Here is a 17,736-nt window from a genome sequence, read left to right as displayed (position 1 = left end):
CAAGCAATCCAGCTTACATCACATCTCAGCTTTAAAAGCTCAACTCCACACTCTCTATTTCTGAATTGAGAAAGCTCCTCGGATGAGAAGCGAAACGTCTTCAGCTACAGAATAGAAGTCCAGTTGTTTTTGTTTTTTAACTTTTTTTTGGATCCAACAAAAAACTTCCAACTTGCACCAAAGCCAAGCTCATTTAAATTAATGCCGACAATGTTTTATTTCTTATTAGCAAACTGTTGGTCTGGACAGTGTCAGACTTCTTAAACTCAGATCGCTCGAACTTGCAAATATTCAACTGGTTACCACAAATTACTAGCTTTAATACCATTTGACATGTCAAATAGTAACAAGCTAGAAGGCCTGTATTTATACCCCTTGAGCACATCTCCAAGCATCCCAGATTTTTCCCAAGTTCTGTCTTAAAATACCAATTAGTGTTGAGACAAATCTACAAACTCAAGGACTGGATCAGTTTCCACGTCTTGTTAGCCGTTAACAGTACAGAAATATTTGATGTATCCATTGTAAGGTGGTATACTTTGAGCTTTTACGTTTTGAGATAACGCACTAGAAGATGTTGTGGACACCAGCTTTCATTGGAGATTCTCAGTTAAATGAGATGGTGTAAGACAGATGTGTGGCTCCCACCCAGATGTTAGGTTTTTTAGCAGTCAGAGAATCTCCTTATTGTCTTAAGGCTCTTCAGTGTTGGAGATTAAGTCTTTAAATACCCCATAAAGTTACCTCAAGAAGATTCTGCACAGCGTTTGCAGGCTTAACGTTCCAGTTAGACATTAGCAGGTCCCCTCCCAACATTTTTTGCCTTGACAATAGTGTAGTTTTGATCCAAATTGTGATCCTTTAAAGTGAAGCTCCCGTACATGAGCGAGACATCTAAAAATCACCGGGTCTTCATTTTCTGGATTAGGCAAGAATTATACAGAGAGTTTCAGTGTGTCGAAACTTCATTGAATGAAAGACACCACAATCTGCAAGACAAATTCAAGTTATTTAAAATGTCTTTTGCCTAGTTATCTGAACTATACTCTCCAGATTTCTCACCTTTAAGACCTGAGGTTTTCTGCATTGCCCCCTTTCACTGGCTTATAACCTTTTATGTAGTTGTCAAAGACCAGCTAGGTGGTCTGTGCCACTGTCTTGTAATCCTGAGGCTGCAGGTTCAAGCCCAGGTTGCGGCAGGAAGTGCATCTGGCGTAAAACAATTGCCAAATCTTTTGGGAGAGTTTGCTCACTGTGGTAATCCCTGAAACAAGACCAAACCAAATGCTTCAACAAAACTTTATTTGTAGAACAATGAAAGCATATAAAGTAGTTTGAACTACAGTTTTTACCTGAAAAGGAAAAAAAGTTTGTTTAAAGCCTCATTAGAGTGAATTTTAGATAGTTCAACATCCCCCTTGCAGATATTATTGCTTTAGAAGGTGTCAGTGAAGAGCTTTTGCTGGTCAGAACCAGGGGCGTCAGGAGATTCATAGTCAAGTTCTTTCAAGTAGTGAGCATCCTGACGGTAGTCTTTCCCCTTTTCATGGAGTTTGCTGAAACTACTGTATGTGCCGGGTGGGTACAGGCCATACAGGAACCTGTAGTCAAATTCAGGGTAAGGATGACGGGATGGGTAACCCCAGAAGACGCCTGCACCGAAGCGTGGCAGAAGCACACTTGCGAGCGCTTGGCCAGGCTCCGTGCGGACAGGGTAGCCAATTTCTTCCGTCTCGTGCTGGAAATTCCCCACTTCAGCATCCTTTACAATGTTGGAAGTCTCTCCAGACCGAGGGGCGGGTTCTCGTGGAGAGAGCGAGGAGAGGTCGCTGGACTCGAAGCTGTGAGTGCCGGACAGTCCCTCTTCGGAAAAGATCTTGGGATTAACAGACCACTTGGTTTCTGAGTGAGTCGAGAATAAAGCTTAAAGTTACGTTTTCCCCCACTGCAGCCAGTCTGTCTTGTATGGAAAGCAAATGTTTTAGACTGCTAATAATACAGCTAAATGATGAAAGTTTAAAACTACAGCACTTTTTGCACAATTCCTACTGTAATGCTCAGGAATGTCTTCCAGTAACCCAATATTTCCACTGAAACCTTGGTTCAAACATTGCCTATGGTTCAAAGCCTACAAGCTTTTGGGGTTCCCAGTAGAAAATGTAAACTACCCACTGCATCAAGTGTAGTTACCTGATGGGCTAAGTCGAACAGCTCCAATCTGAGGAGGGTTGGCATATCCTGCTGGAACAGGAACAAGACTAGTGCCGACAGGGTACCCTGCTTCAGGCACAGCCGAACCTAAACTGGCTGCAGCCGGATCTGCCTGTAGAGACTGGGAGAGACTGGAACCTTGCCTAACCACTTTCACTGGCAAGGAAAAATCTCTAGACACACTGTAAGACACAGGTGCATAGCGGCCAGAGGCAGTTCCAGGGTGATAAACAAAATTACCTCCACCATCTGTGTCACTGCCTCTCTGGTCTTGGGATTTTAAGCCTGGGGTGAAAAATGACAAAGTTTAGGAAAACCAGACCGACCCACACTTTTTTTTTTTTAAGTAGAGGTGGAACTTTACCTCTAATTGGAAGGCCATGTATATCCACAACAAGCAAGGCAAAGAGAGAAACTCTGAAGACATGAGAACACAAAACATTAACAAACGATTTGCAGCGGTGTTCAAAAAAAGCAAGACTGTGGCGTACCCAAGGAAGACCTGTACAGTCATCATACTGAAAGCCAGCAGCAAGGAAAGCTCCACTGCTGAGGATTTATACATGTTGCCAGCTTTGACCAATCACAAATTGACAAGCAAACAACACACAGCTGGTGATGAGTGACTCTCAGTCGGCGTTTTGTTAAGATTAAGACAGGTATTTATTATTCACCTTTGTGTTCACTTATGAATGCTCATAGTTGTGTTTGACGAAGCTCTAAAACAGGGCTGTCAAATTCAGTTACACAAGGGGGCCAAAATTCAAAACTTGGTCTTAGCCAAGGGTCAATCTTATCAATATTTATTGAAAAATATACATAAATCAACCTTGGTTTTGATGTAATACGTCAAATCATTCATTTTGAAATAACAAATACCTTTTCCCATATTATATAGAATTTAGATCAAACATACTTTAATGAAAAAAAAATAGATTGAACTTCAAAAGACACATCATTAGCATTAATTTCTTATGCCTTCTTATCAATTTTTTTCCATTAAAACAACTAAAAAAAAACATCAACAAAAATCCAACCATACAGCTGCTAACATTTAACTTTAAAACAAGAAGAAAATACAGAAAAAAGACAAAATACATTAAAGTAGACTCGCTGTTACTCTGATGCACATTAACTCAAGTCAGATCTCTGATGTTGTTTCTGGTCTGCAAGTTTAGCAACAAGAGTTTGATTGGTCCTATTTCCTGTTCTTCGTTGACCTTTCCACCTCAAAATCAAAGATTACTGAGAAATTAAAAGTTAATTTTCTTGGCTTCAAAGTAACTGTCTCAGGAAGACTTCACTAAACAAAATGAGAAGCAAAAGAGACTTGATCCGTCAGAAACTGGAGGACCAAATCTAATAATATTCAAACATTATCTTAGGGGTCAGATTAAATGTTACCAAGGGCCGGATCTGGCCCGCGGGCCTCGAGTTTGACACGTGCTCTAAAAGGATACTGGCTCAGTCTCCATATGTAAATTAATTGGGATGGGTGTCAGAAAAAGAAATTGTTTGCATAGAGTATTATTTTCTCCACACTTTACTCCACTCTTTCCTCTCTGCTGAAGGAGGACAGTTCTCACAAAAATAAATAACTTGGTTTGTACTCTGCAGCTTGACAGTTGGTGGTTATTCCTCATTTGGGGCACATTCTCATTGAAAATAATTTAAATAAAAAAAAAAAAAAAAAACCTTTCACCTCAGATAAATGCCAAATAACCCAACAGCCATCTGGGCTGTTTTATACAATATTTTATCTTCTGACAAAAGAAACAAATTAAGTTGAAAGCAGCTTCTTTGGAGAATTTAATTCACAGTTATAGGCACAGAGAATAACCTGCTGTGATGACACATTTGATAGCCTGTTTCCTTCTTTTCTCAGCAGACTTCCTCTCATTTCATTTTGTCCAGTTCTGATTTCTGTGAAAAAATTCTTGTACAACATTTAGTGCCAAAACTTCTGAACTCCAGTTTTAAGTTTAGAGGGTTTTTTTTTTTTAAATTTGGCTATGCACTATCGCCATCTACATTTTAGTTATTCACAATTGTACAAGGTATTAAGTTCAAGGTTTTGGTTCACACAAGCAAATGTGCAAAACAGCTGTACTTTAAGAGCATATTAGTTTGGTGAGCCAGAGCCACTATTCCCAACATTTCTGGAACACTGAGTGGGTGAACCTGACCATAAAGGTCTGAATCAGGAGTATTGTCAATGGTTTTATTCAGATTCCCCACAAGTAAATTAAGTGTATGCAATTGTCTGATCCCTGGGCCATTGTGTGTTGACATGAAGACGTGCTGCAGCCCACAAAATCAAGAAGTTTGAACATGTTAGAGTTACACAGATAATTTTGACAGAACATATTAAAGTTCTCTTGTGGCCAGATTTGAATGTCAAGTAAGACCTGCATCAAGTTTGAGAATAGGAGCACAAGTTTTATTCCAGGAGGAAACTGGTATTCAGAGGCACCAAGACCAAGTTTATTTTAAAACAGCCACCTTGTAGTCAACCTGTAACAAAAGACAGTTCATAGACTAGATTTCATCTACAGCATTTCTACCAACTTACCCCCTACAAGTTATTAAAGCTTTAAGAGCTCTGAGGCCCCCGTGGGAAAAGTTTCTGCTGCCCAGAACCAGGACCGCCAGGGGTGCTGGGATCTTCTGAAGGACCAGAGCCATGTTCTTTCAAGTAGTGGATGCTCTGATAGTAGTCCTTGCCCTTCTCGTGGTTTTTGTTGAAGGTAGTGTAGGTGCCAGGAGGGTACAGGCCATACAGGAGCCTGTAGTCAAATACTGGGGAAGGATAGGGATAAGGGTAGGGGTACGGGTACAGACCAGGGTAACCCCAGAAACCACTAACACTTGGCAGAGGTGGACTAGCAGCAGGGTAACTTGCAAAGCCATAACCAGGTCCCATATGGTGAGCTGGGTAGCCAATTTCTTCCATTTCATGCTGGTAGTTGCCAAGTTCAGCTTCCTTCACAACATTGGACGTCTCTCCAGACTGGAGGACAGGAGCAGGTGGTGGAGGAGGGGGAGCAGGTGGGAGGACAGGACTGGTGTGGACAGCCTCAGTGTTGGCCAGTCCCTCTTCAGAGAAAATTTTAGGAGCAACAGACCACTTGGTTTCTGGGGAGATGAAACATGAAGTTTATCATTACATCCTGCAGAGACAAGCTGTTGACAGGTCGTACGGTCTTTCAGGAAGTTACCCGGTGGATTAGCCTGAGTCGAGCTAGCCTGAACAGGAACTGTACCGACAGAGTATCCGACTGGAACAGGCATGTAGCCAGCACTAACAGGGTATCCCACTTGAGGCATAGAGCTCAAACTGCCTGATGCTGGGTCTGTGGGGACAAACTGGGAGACGCTTGGAGCTTGTCCAACCATTTGGACTGGTCTGGAGACGTGGGACTTGGGTGCATGACGGCCATTGGCTCCTCCCCGGTGAGAAACTGAATGGCCTCCATCATGGGAGCTGCTGCCCTCATCTTGGGATTTTGAGCCTTAAGAGGGGTGGGTTAAACATACAAATGAAGGTTAAAGATTCATTTCAAGTTCTGTTTAATCATTATAAACTCACCTTTACTTGGATAGCCATGTGTACCCAGAATCAGCAAGGCATAAAGGAAAACCCTGATGTCAAAATACAAAACTTCAATAAAGAGTTTCTAACAACATGTCTGCTTTACTGACTGATAACCATTAACCTTACCTCAGAAAAATCACTGCAGTCACCATGGTGAAACCCAGTCATAATGACGATTCAATGATGAGAGTTTAAAAATGTTGAAGAAACCCCACGTCCTGACCAATCAGAGCTTAATGAGTTCACGACACGCAGCTGCTGCTCACTGGCTTCAGAGGAGCCGGCCTCAGTGGTCGGCTGAAATGACAAAAGTTGTTTAATATTTTGTGGAAACCTCATATAGTTAGTTAGTTCTCATCTCATTATTTTTAATGACTTTGTATTGAACTTCAAAAGTTTTATTTATGAACCTGAGGAGATTTATGATGTTCAGTAATGGAAAATATAAATATAAGCTGCTCTGACGTCTTAGATTTCTGACTTTTTACAATATTTAATGCCATTAAAATGCTTTTAGGAATACTCTGGGTAATTCAGAGATAATACTCTCGTCACCCAGGAGAAGGAAAGATAAAACCTTTGAAGCTGGCAGTTGACTCGATGTGTGTAACAAATGTTTTTGCTGTTGCTCATCTGCTCTGCATCAATCATTTCTGCTCACTTTACTTCCAGCACCAACCGAACTTTAATGTTGTGAAGATATCTTCTGGTTTCGCTGATTTTCCAGGGGTTCCTGCCTCACTGTTTTTGCCATGTGTAGGATGTTTTATGACATCTCCTGCTATATCACCAGATAATTATGTCAGATCAGGTGGTGCGTCTGTGTTCTGCATTTGGGCATGTTTGAATAAAACGTCACACATTTTCTCTGTTAGCATTCATTTCATGGTCTGGATCTTTAAAAGGATCAAGAACTAAATTAAACAATGAAATATAAATATAAATACTTGTACCGGTAACTTCAATGTAAGCTGTGATTGTAGTTTTTTTTTTAATTATTTTCATCAAAACTGAGTTGAATCTCTTCAGTAAAGGAATCACAGTGACGTTGATCAAAATCGAGACTGAAAATCATTAGAAAAAACAAAGAACATAATTTGGAAAATTTCAGATGAAACATTTGTTGTGAAATGAAAAACACTCCTCAGTGTCAGATGTGACAGCAGTTATTTAAATTAAAACATTTAACATCAATACATTTGACAATTTTTTAAGTATTCATGACAGTCTATTTAAGTATGACTGACTCATGATACATTTTTATATAAATCTTATAATATTTGCAGCATGAATAGCTCTGCATCAATCATAAAACACCCATGCTTTACAGAAGGGAACTACGTGCTGCTATAAAATAATCATTTAGAGCACGGCCTTAAAAAGGTAACAAATTATTGTACAATGACAGAAATATAAGACTTATAAGCTAAACAAATCTCTTCAAGTTCATAATTTGTGCAAAGTTCTTTAGTGAAACAAATCCACAGCCAGTAAAATAATGGGTCTGCTTTAGATTTCCACCAAAATCCTCAGACTCTGCTGAAGCCTGATCCAGAGTCATTGAGCAGCAGCTGTGTGTCGTTAACTCATTCAGCTCTGATTGGTTCAGACTTGTCCTCTCCAACATTTATAAGCACTCACCATCACCTTGTCTGTTACTGCTGGGTTCCATCATGGTGTCTGCTGGGTTCTTCCTGAGGTATTTGTAATGGTTCCTGTCACAGATTTTGTTTGATGCTGATAAGAAAGAAGTGATTCATGTAGTGTCTGTGTTTTGCTTTTAGGCTTTCTCTTTGTGCCTCGCTGATTCTGGCTACACATGGCTTTCCAACTAAAGGTAGCTTCTGACTTCCAATAAACACAATGTGGTGGTAAATTGACATGAACTAAAGATTTCTTCATTCCAGGGTCCAAATCTCACGACCAGAGCAGCAGTGGCACAGATACAGGAGGACATTACTCCTCCTATGCGGGTGGAGCTGGTGGCTACTATGCACCCATGTCCTACGGTCCTTCCAAAGATGTCTCCCAGTATGTCCCCACAGGCCCAGCAGCAGGCAGTGTGAGCCATATGGCTGGAGCAGGATACCCTGGTGGTGCTGTCTTCATGCCTGTTCCTGTTGGATATGCCAGTTCAGCTCAGACTGACGCTGCCCAGTCTAATCCACCTGGTAACATCCTGAAGAAAATGCAGCATTTAACAAGATATTGTCCAAATGAAGTGTTAAATATTTCTGTTTTCTCCCCAGAAACCAAATGGTCTGTTGCTCCTAAAATCTTCTCTGAAGAGGGACTGGCCAACACTGAGGCTGTCCACACCAGTCCTGTCCTCCCACCTGCTCCCCCTCCTCCACCACCTGCTCCTGTCCTCCAGTCTGGAGAGACGTCCAATGTTGTGAAGGAAGCTGAACTTGGCAACTACCAGCATGAAACTGAGGAATTTGGCTACCCAGCTCACCATATGGGGCCTGGTTATGGCTTTGCAAGTTACCCTGCTGCTAGTCCACCTCTGCCAAGTGTTGGTGGTTTCTGGGGTTACCCTGGTCTGTACCCGTACCCCTACCCTTATCCCTATCCTTCCCCAGTATTTGACTACAGGCTCCTGTATGGCCTGTACCCTCCTGGCACCTACACTACCTTCAGCAAAAACCACGAGAAGGGCAAGGACTACTATCAGAGCATCCACTACTTGAAAGAACATGGCTCTGGTCCTTCAGATGATCCCACCACCCCTGGTGGTCCTGGCTCTGGGCAGCAGCAGAAGAAAATCTTCCCACGGGGGCCTCAGAGCTCTTGAGGGACACTTGCATCATAACTCTCCTGAACTGGCTTGTCTTTGTTCTTGCAGGTTGAGAAGGTGGCTCATGCATGAAATGATTAATAAAAACCTTAAAATACACTTTGACTTGTTACTTTAAGGATACCATAGCTCTAACAAAATTCTTTGGGTGGCACCTCAAAATGTGGAGTAAGTTGTGCCGCTCTGAATGCTTTCTCTACTCTTAATGTAACGGCTGACTTGAGACAAAGCAGTTCACATTGCTGCTGCCTGTGAAGAGACTAGCACTGCTCAATTTGTGCAGAGTTAAACCTGAGCAGCTGTGGCCTATGTTTAAGAATTTAAATCACACCATGAGTCTTACAAACTCATGGTTCCAGTTGCTTGTCAGTTCAAAACTGTCTTGCAGCTCCACCCAGCCTGGTACAAAGTGGACTGCATGGTTTAACCTTCAAAGGGCTGAAAATGACTAAAGCATTAAACTTCCCTCACTCTCTAAAGTTTGTTCCCCCAGTGTCAATGTATAGCAGTAAGACTGCAAGTCTTTCCCTGGTAGCTTGGCTGTTTAGGCAAGTCAGAACATCCCCTGATCTGGTAAAAGCAACAGTCCTTTTTAAACTGCAGTACTAGTTTCTTAAACATTTCATAACCAAATTGCTTTTCTTAGTAAAAACAAAATTCTATACATCCAGGGGTGGACAGTAGCAAATTGTTTCTGTAATTAAAATCTACTTTTGATTTTTGTTCCCAAACTTTATTTGAAATCCATCTGTTACTGAGTCAATGTGAATATAAACATGTGATTCAGGAAAAGGTGCACCCAACACCTGTTCCTTATCAGTCAGCTGGTCTGTGATCTGGCTAGAAGGGATGTTGAGCCACGCACTTCCTCTCTTAAACCTATAGAGATTATACAAACTCAGCAGAAATGCACGGGGCGGTGCATCACCTGTTAACTGGTGGGCAGCTAAATCTCCACAATGACTGCTGTTCAAGTCAAACTAAAGAATAAAATAATCTCCTGACCAAGTTTTAGAGACACTCTGGCTCCAAGTTAAAGGGAGGAATCTGTTTCCTTCTGCTTTGAGCTCAGAGAGACTCAGACCTGCAGCCTGTGGTGGTGACTTTAAAACACATTTGGTTGTTTTATAACTTAAAACAAGGCTTTTATGATTGTATAAGAGACTTTATGATGGCAGTGCCTGAAACTGCTAATGTCGTTAAGGTCTCTAGCAGCTGGTAGGCTAACTTAATGCTGACTCTATACCCTGATGTAAATATAAACAGAATCTGTAATTCCCAAACTTACATCTGAAAACATGTCAAAGAAACATTAAGTAGACAGAACCTGGTCTTATTGAAAATAATACTAAATTCATTAAGGATAAATAACACCTCTCAGACTGTAGTTCAATGATTAAAACTAACAGATTTACAAATGTTAAAACAAAACTACACCACAATCATTCATGAGCATTTAGAAATAAATGATGACGATGACAAAATGTACCGATACATAAGGTACTGAAGGTCATCATGGATGGTGAAGCTGAATGCTGAAATTGCTAATTTGATCCAATTATCTGCAGACTCACTCATCACCAGCTGTGCCTTGTTTGCCTGAACAGCTCTGATTGGTCAGGACTGGTCTCTGGGAACATTTATAAACCTTCATCGTTGGCTGTTTCATCACTGCAAGCTTTCAGTATGATGACTTTGCAGGTCTTCCTGGGGTATGGCACAGTCTTAGTGTTTCTGAAGTAGTTTTCTTTACTGTTGTGAGTCACATGTGAAAAAGTCTTTTGTTTGACTTCAGGGTTTCCCTTTGTGCTCTGCTGATTCTGGGTACTCATGGCTTTCCAACTAAAGGTAAAAGTCCTCCATGTATGTTTGTCAAAGTGCAGCTCAATGTACTTCTGTTAAACCTGTGTCTTGCTTTTAGGCTCAAAATCTCATGACCAGAGCAGCAGTGGCACAGATACAGGAGGACATTACTCCTCCTATGCGGGTGGAGCTGGTGGCTACTATGCACCCATGTCCTACGGTCCTTCCAAAGATGTCTCCCAGTATGTCCCCACAGGCCCAGCAGCAGGCAGTGTGAGCCATATGGCTGGAGCAGGATACCCTGGTGGTGCTGTCTTCATGCCTGTTCCTGTTGGATATGCCAGTTCAGCTCAGACTGACGCTGCCCAGTCTAATCCACCTGGTAACATCCTGAAGAAAATGCAGCATTTAACAAGATATTGTCCAAATGAAGTGTTAAATATTTCTGTTTTCTCCCCAGAAACCAAATGGTCTGTTGCTCCTAAAATCTTCTCTGAAGAGGGACTGGCCAACACTGAGGCTGTCCACACCAGTCCTGTCCTCCCACCTGCTCCCCCTCCTCCACCACCTGCTCCTGTCCTCCAGTCTGGAGAGACGTCCAATGTTGTGAAGGAAGCTGAACTTGGCAACTACCAGCATGAAACTGAGGAATTTGGCTACCCAGCTCACCATATGGGGCCTGGTTATGGCTTTGCAAGTTACCCTGCTGCTAGTCCACCTCTGCCAAGTGTTGGTGGTTTCTGGGGTTACCCTGGTCTGTACCCGTACCCCTACCCTTATCCCTATCCTTCCCCAGTATTTGACTACAGGCTCCTGTATGGCCTGTACCCTCCTGGCACCTACACTACCTTCAGCAAAAACCACGAGAAGGGCAAGGACTACTATCAGAGCATCCACTACTTGAAAGAACATGGCTCTGGTCCTTCAGATGATCCCACCACCCCTGGTGGTCCTGGTTCTGGGCAGCAGCAGAATAAAATCTTCCCAAGGGCCCTCTAGCACTCTGAAACCTAATCATTGTGCCAATGTATTGTTGAGAAGCTGTCCTCGTGCTTATTTGTGTTCTTACAGATACTGGCACAGCAATTGGTGGTAATTTTAGTTGTCAAATAAAAAACAGTCTTGGCAATTGTTTCTCTCTGAACATTAAAGCTAAGGTTCAGCAGCTGTTACCTACATAACTTTTACTTCAGTCTAACTCTACCTGTTTGTAGGTCAAGGTCTTCCTGGTTCAGTGTACCCTCCCCAACACTGCTCTGCTGAAAACTGGCCAGCTCCCAATGTTAATGGGGAACGCGTTGATCGGCACTGTTTAAAAACTTCACTTTACACGGCTTAAAGTGTCAGTCGGCATCCCTCTGTCTGTGTGAAACTTGATCCTGGAACCCTGTCTTTGCAGAAAAATGAGGCAAATGTGCTCACACCATCCAATCCTTGACAATTGTAATTTTAAAATGACTACACGATACTTAAACCAGTAAGTGGTCTATAGATATTAACTTCATTGTTAAAGATTAAATCTTTGTTTAAAATTCAACAATCCATTTTGAATCAGTCAAAATGACCAATTTCAACATCAGGGGAGGATGTGATCATGCAGCCTTTTAATGTAACTTAGAAACCTGTCTGTCCTAAAATGTTTTCAGCATCAAAAGGAATTTAAAATGGGCACTTTGTTCTTCCCAAACAAGACCATTTTATGGCTTTCACGTCTAACTGATCAGCTGCAACATTCAAAAGTGACTGTTCCCTTGCAGATTTTAGAAAATGCATATTTAAAGTGTAAAGCTTTCTCTATGATCAAACATCCCATCACTAATACCGGATCACACGCCAGTGAGCACTGAGCAGCCCAGTGGTCACCTTCTGTTCAAGTAAAATGGACACCATGCTGGCATCGGTGCGTGGAGTGCACAGTCGTGGTTTCCACAGCAGACGCAGCTGTCAGGCCCGCAGGACTCAGACTGTGCCATTACGGCTCTATTTTTGGGAACATGTGTTGTTCAAAAGGTCAGATAAAGAAGCACAGGAATCCTCACAAAGCAGGGGGGGTGGGAGTGTCGGGTGAAAGGGGGTGAAGGCGGATATCCACAAACGCCGGCACACATCTTAAACACAGCAGTGTTGCCTGAGAGGAGAGACAGGGCGACAGGGCCTGGGAGGGGAAAAAAAAGTGAGATGTTTAGTTTTGATTAAACATTTAAAGGAAAAAGAGTTATTTTAGATTCCTGTGGTGTCAGTTTAACAAGAAGGCTAATTTAACCTTTTATTAGTCAAATTACCTAGACATCATGGAGGAAGAATCACTCACCCAAGAGGCAGAAACAAGCTGTCCATCAGACAAGATCAACAACAACAAGGTTTGTGTTTCATTTTGTTCATTTTTCATCTTAATGTCAACATTAAGCATGAGAGTTTTCACGTTTGTGCCGCTCTGAAGGACCGGCATTATGACCCGTGCCAGAGCATTAGTGGCCACAGCAGGTGTCGTGTTTGGGTCGGTGATTTCAGCTGCAGTTGTTGTGTTACACCTGTTCTTCCTCCTGACGGAAGACCGACGCTCGCAAGTCAGTGATGCCCGCCGAGTGCTCGCTCTCAGCGGAGTTGACTATTCTCGATGATGAGTCACTGCTGCGAGGCCTCGCCGGGATGGTGTGACTGTTAATGACTGAAGAAGGTCACCAACAAACAAGCTGCAGGACGAAAATAAAGCACTGGCAAAAGGCTATACGTCCTCTCGGCTGCTCCCTGTGTGAGGGGGTCACTACAGAGAGCAAACTCGCTCTAAAGATTTGGCCTTTTTTTTGTTGGATAACCCTCCCTGGTGCAGCCTGAGGCTTACAGGACAGCGGCAGAGTTTTTAATGACCTTATTTTACATTTTGACTCAAGGAATTTTGCTGTTTTGGTACTTTTAAAACTGTCTGCAGTCTTTGATACTGTTAGTCACAATATCCTGGTTGCACAACTTGAACAAGTTGGTAATAAAAGTACAGCTCTGTCATGGTTTAAATCACATCTGACAAACAGGGGGTTCTCTGATCGTTTAGGAGGTTAATCCTCATCTGCATCAGTTTGGGGGTTTCTCTGGGATCAATTCTGGGACTGGTTCGGTTCATTCTGTGTGCTGCCTTTGAGATGTAGTTTAAGGAAACATATTATCCTTTTTCATCATTTTGCAGATAAAATCTAGGTCTTTCGACCCTTTAGATTAGACAGCAGCAATTAATTAAAAGCTCTACTTAAGTGTCAGACTGTAGAGATATTCAGATTTCTGCTAAAGACTAAATAAAGCATTATAAAAGTGACTTTGACACTGTCTTTGTTGATTTTTCTTTCTTTTTTTTTTTCCTGAACCGTGAAGAAACCTGTCAACTTTTTTTGTTATTAAATGTAAAGCTTAAATAAATTTGACCATAACTAAGTTTAAGCATTTAAACATGATGAGAACAACCACACAGAGGTGAGACATTCATTCACTCAAGAAAATATTAACATTGACCCATCCGGATTACTTGAATTGACACATATTTAAACTACAACTGTACAAAGTTTAGGTTTATCAAAAGATTTGTGTGCTAGAAAAATAGTTTTAGTAAGCTGTAGCGAGCCTGCTGAACTGTGACATAACATATCCTGAATTTTTCTTGTCTAGGCAGAGGAGCCGAGTTTGCCAAAGACTGAAGACTTGGGGGAGACAGCCGAAGGTCAGAGGGTAATGGATGTTGGAGAGGAAGATGAGGCAGATAAAGAACAAGATAAAAGTGATGCTGGAGACACAGACGAGCCTCGGGCCGCCTCGCAGTCTGCTGAATGTGATGCTGAACAGGCTGGAGGTGATAAAGACAAACCACCGGCTGCCGGCGACGTGAAGGAAGCTGAAACCACAACAGGGGAAAAAGACGTGAGGCAGGGCGAGGAAAAGGAGGACGTCGAGGGAGGAGGACAGGTGGAAGAGATACAAAGCCCCAAGAACAAGGGAGAAGAAGAAAAGAAGGTGAAGGACAAAGAGGGGAGCAAATGTGAAATAGCAGCGAAGAAGGAAGACGTACAAACCAAAGAGGCGAAAGGACCGGAGAAGAAAAAACAGGCAAAGCAGGATGACGCGGAGAAGACGGACAAAGGAAAGGCCAAGGAGCCGGAAAAGCAAGCGAAGCCTAAAAGAAAGGGCGGCCCTCCCGCCTCCTCTTCATCCAGACCAAGAGCCTCTGCTCGCTCCATCAGAGCAGCGGCTAAAAATGATATCATAGCCAAGTTCCAACAGGGTGCACCAGAGTGAGTCACTGCCAGCATCTCAGACAAGCTTTCCATGTAGCTGCTAATCCTGAAAGAATAACATTAAACCTGTGTAACTTTGGGACATTTTTTTTAGAACGCCAATCCCTCGCAACTTTAAAATTCAGAGGTCATCTGCTGCCGCGGCAACAGGAGCCTCAATTAAGCAAAAGATCCTTCACTGGTGCCACAACAAGACTCGCAACCACGAGGTAAGTTCAGGAGATGTTTACTCTTCTGAAGACTTCAGGTTTGTCCTCAAAATAATTAGCTTTTTTACTGTCTTTTGGTCCCTGCAGGGCGTCAACGTGGAAAACTTTTCATCGTCTTGGAGCGATGGGCTGGCGTTCTGTGCGCTGATCCATCGTTTCTTCCCAGACGCTTTTGACTACAGCTCACTGAAACCGGAGGAGAGGGAGAAAAACTTCACTCTGGCTTTCCAGACGGCAGAGTACAGACTTTGATTTGTAGCCCTTAAACACAATAACAACAAAATGACGTTCAAAGTGCTTGAATTACACAGTATATGATGGGGTGAGGTTGGTGGGCTGAGGTGAAATGATGGGATGAGTTTAATTAAATTGAGATGAAATGAAATGAGATAGATTAAAAGAAATGAGTTGGGATAAAATGAAATGAGATTAAATGGAATGAGATGGGATGGAATCGGATAAGATGGGACAGGATGAGATGAGATGATGAGGTGAGATAAAATGAGATGGACTTGAAGAGATGAGATGAGATGGGATGATCTGAAATGGGATGAATGAGATGGAATGGATGAAATGAGGTGAGATGAGAAACAATGGATGAGATTAGATGAGATAAGATGGGATAGGATAAATTGAGATGGAATGAATGAATAAAATTAGATAAGATGAGAAGGGATGAGATAAGATAATGAGCTGTATTGGAAACAAAAACAACAATTATGCAGATATTTTTAATAACAATGCTACTGTTAAATCTGCAGCTTCAAACAGCCTTTGTTGATTTTTTTTTGTCCATCACCTTCATCTCTACCAGGTCCCTGGCTGACTGCTGCCCTCTGCTGGAGGTTTCTGACATGATCATGATGGGCCACAACCCCGACCCCATGTGTGTGTTCACATACGTCCAGTCCCTGTGCCACAGCCTCTCCAAAATCGAAAAGGAGAGGAGGTACAAAGAGATGGAGGAGAAAGAGAAGGCTGGGAAGCAGCAAGAAGAGAAAGAGGAGGAAAAGGAAGCAGCAGGAGAGCCACCGAGCGCTGACGGTGAGAAAATGGAGAGCCAAGAGGAGAAACAAGAAGAAGAAGTGAAGGGAAAGGAAACGGAGGAAGACTCGTCGAAGAGCTGTGAGATGGAGGAGGCTGAGGGAGCTTTAGTTGAGGCGCAGTCATAAAAACACTGACAGAAGACAAATAAAAGACTGAACAGACCAAATCTTGGTTTTAGCTCACTGTTACAGCTTAATGTGAGTTATCTAATGTTCTAGATATGAGGACTTTTTTTCCACTTATTGCTGTGTTTGTGTTTTGCACATTATATATATATATTTTTGACTCTTCTGTTGAATTTGTGATAATGAAAAAATAAAAATGTTTTAAGAAGAAAGGCTGTGGAATAAAAAAATGAGAGTCATGAATAGTAAATATAATGGATTATGTGTCAAAATATACGGTTTGGCCCTTAAAAAGATGATGGTATTATAGATTATTAGGCCTGCAAAGGCTTTGAAAGGATTAAATACATGGTCTAAAAAGTGTTTAGTTGAAAAATTGTCAAACCTATTGATATGTTTATGCTAACTGTTGTGAAAACTGGACTATTTTAAGCTTCAGTTTTAAGTTATTGCGCTTATTGTGCTTCTGTAGCATCCTAACTTTTGGACATTAGCCAAAGTTTATTCATTTGACAATACTGTCAGTGCTGAAAAGACTGAAAAAACGTATCCAGTTAAGATTTAAAAGAAAAACAAAAGCTTGTCTTTATTTATTTTCCTTTGCCACAGTAAAACAAATGGGAACTTCTTTTATACATTTAAAAAGCGGGGCCCAAAACACTTACATCACATGTCAATAACATAAAGTATTTATAACTTGTGAAATTTCTGTGCACTGCCAAACAGTGAGCAAACTATGGGTGTGAGATCACCTTTCAGTCTTTTGTTGCCCTCAAACTGAGCTGGACTTGTTGCATCTTATAAGCAGGGGTGGAAATTAATTTTTTTTTTTACCAGCCACTATTTTTTGTTGTGACAAAAAGTAATTTCATATGATGATGATGATGATGATGGAGGTGGGTGGAAGCAGTTGTGCTGCCCTACAAGCTGAACAACACCTGTTTCTGGACACTGCAAGGAAATAACTAGACTTTTCTTATTTTATTTTTTTTTTATTTTAAACCATTAAAAGATGCATATCTGTACATAAAAAATTCAGATAAAGTGAAATTTATTTCTGTGGAGTGTGTGTTTTTGAAGGTTTTTTTGTGCTTTTGGAAGTTTTTGTATGTAAGTTGTAATGTTTTTCAGACACTTGCTGCTTTTAATGCATAGATCTATTTGTGCTACCCGCTTATATTTAACAGGTAGGATATTCTGATGAAGGAAGTGATTTTTGAGGTTTTAGAAAGGTTTTTGTCGATATAAATTGTTCCAATGCTATGCCAAGCATAACTTCCAAGCTTCCACTTCAGTATCCGATGATATTTAACATTAACATTAACATGAACCGCTATAGTTTTCAGTTTGTAAACATGATGGTAGCAGTTTTTGACGAGTAGCACTGACCGTTAGACATAGCTGTTTAGCCGTGCTACGGTAGGAAAATCTGACGAGGAAGCACAGACCGTCAGAACACCGGCCGTAGGCGCAAACTCACACTGACCGACGTCATGACGTCATTGATTTAGTTATAAAACAAACGTTGTTTAACTTTCGGTTCTTCCCTCGACTACTCTTGAAAAACAGAAAATAAAATAGCTTCTCATCACAACACCTAATTGGTGTTAGACTGCATGTAATCTGCAGTGGATCGAGTGCATCATATGGGTTTGCAGTGAACTGTTGT

At 41.7% G+C, this 17,736-nt stretch overlaps 5 protein-coding genes across 5 annotated transcripts; 3 read left to right on the top strand and 2 right to left on the bottom strand.

Moving 5' to 3' along the window:
* Nucleotides 1-1,285: 1,285 nt before the first annotated feature.
* On the bottom strand, nt 1,286-2,813 carry LOC108243025. The gene is made up of 4 exons (XM_017428199.2): nt 2,703-2,813; nt 2,576-2,628; nt 2,191-2,496; nt 1,286-1,902 (listed from the first exon to the last, which is right to left on the bottom strand). The coding sequence occupies exons 1-4, from the start codon at nt 2,774-2,776 to the stop codon at nt 1,436-1,438; spliced, it is 900 nt and encodes a 299-aa protein (XP_017283688.1). The 5' UTR covers nt 2,777-2,813; the 3' UTR covers nt 1,286-1,435.
* A 1,858-nt stretch (nt 2,814-4,671) lies between these two features.
* LOC108243058 (fidgetin-like protein 2) lies at nt 4,672-6,001 on the bottom strand. Its single transcript, XM_017428253.2, has 4 exons — nt 5,933-6,001; nt 5,801-5,853; nt 5,430-5,723; nt 4,672-5,346 (listed from the first exon to the last, which is right to left on the bottom strand). Exons 1-4 carry the CDS (start codon nt 5,956-5,958, stop codon nt 4,805-4,807), a joined length of 915 nt encoding a protein of 304 aa, XP_017283742.2. The 5' UTR covers nt 5,959-6,001; the 3' UTR covers nt 4,672-4,804.
* Nucleotides 6,002-7,433: 1,432 nt separating this feature from the next.
* Nucleotides 7,434-8,705, top strand: LOC108243051 (splicing factor-like protein 1). Its single transcript, XM_017428240.3, has 4 exons — nt 7,434-7,505; nt 7,591-7,643; nt 7,714-7,977; nt 8,056-8,705. The coding sequence occupies exons 1-4, from the start codon at nt 7,480-7,482 to the stop codon at nt 8,601-8,603; spliced, it is 891 nt and encodes a 296-aa protein (XP_017283729.1). The 5' UTR covers nt 7,434-7,479; the 3' UTR covers nt 8,604-8,705.
* Nucleotides 8,706-10,246: 1,541 nt separating this feature from the next.
* On the top strand, nt 10,247-11,538 carry LOC108243054 (splicing factor-like protein 1). The gene is made up of 4 exons (XM_017428243.3): nt 10,247-10,318; nt 10,402-10,454; nt 10,528-10,791; nt 10,870-11,538. The coding sequence occupies exons 1-4, from the start codon at nt 10,293-10,295 to the stop codon at nt 11,406-11,408; spliced, it is 882 nt and encodes a 293-aa protein (XP_017283732.1). The 5' UTR covers nt 10,247-10,292; the 3' UTR covers nt 11,409-11,538.
* Nucleotides 11,539-12,510: 972 nt separating this feature from the next.
* On the top strand, nt 12,511-16,297 carry smtnl1 (smoothelin-like 1). Its single transcript, XM_017428226.3, has 5 exons — nt 12,511-12,769; nt 14,064-14,683; nt 14,781-14,895; nt 14,983-15,134; nt 15,710-16,297. Exons 1-5 carry the CDS (start codon nt 12,701-12,703, stop codon nt 16,065-16,067), a joined length of 1,314 nt encoding a protein of 437 aa, XP_017283715.1. The 5' UTR covers nt 12,511-12,700; the 3' UTR covers nt 16,068-16,297.
* The last annotated feature ends 1,439 nt before the right edge of the window (nt 16,298-17,736 follow it).

Source organism: Kryptolebias marmoratus, linkage group LG9, assembly GCF_001649575.2.
Source record: "Kryptolebias marmoratus isolate JLee-2015 linkage group LG9, ASM164957v2, whole genome shotgun sequence".
NCBI classification, from domain to species: Eukaryota; Metazoa; Chordata; class Actinopteri; order Cyprinodontiformes; family Rivulidae; genus Kryptolebias; species Kryptolebias marmoratus.
The sequence above is the reverse complement of the archived record's forward strand: the minus strand, read 5'-3'. Positions and strand labels throughout refer to the sequence as shown.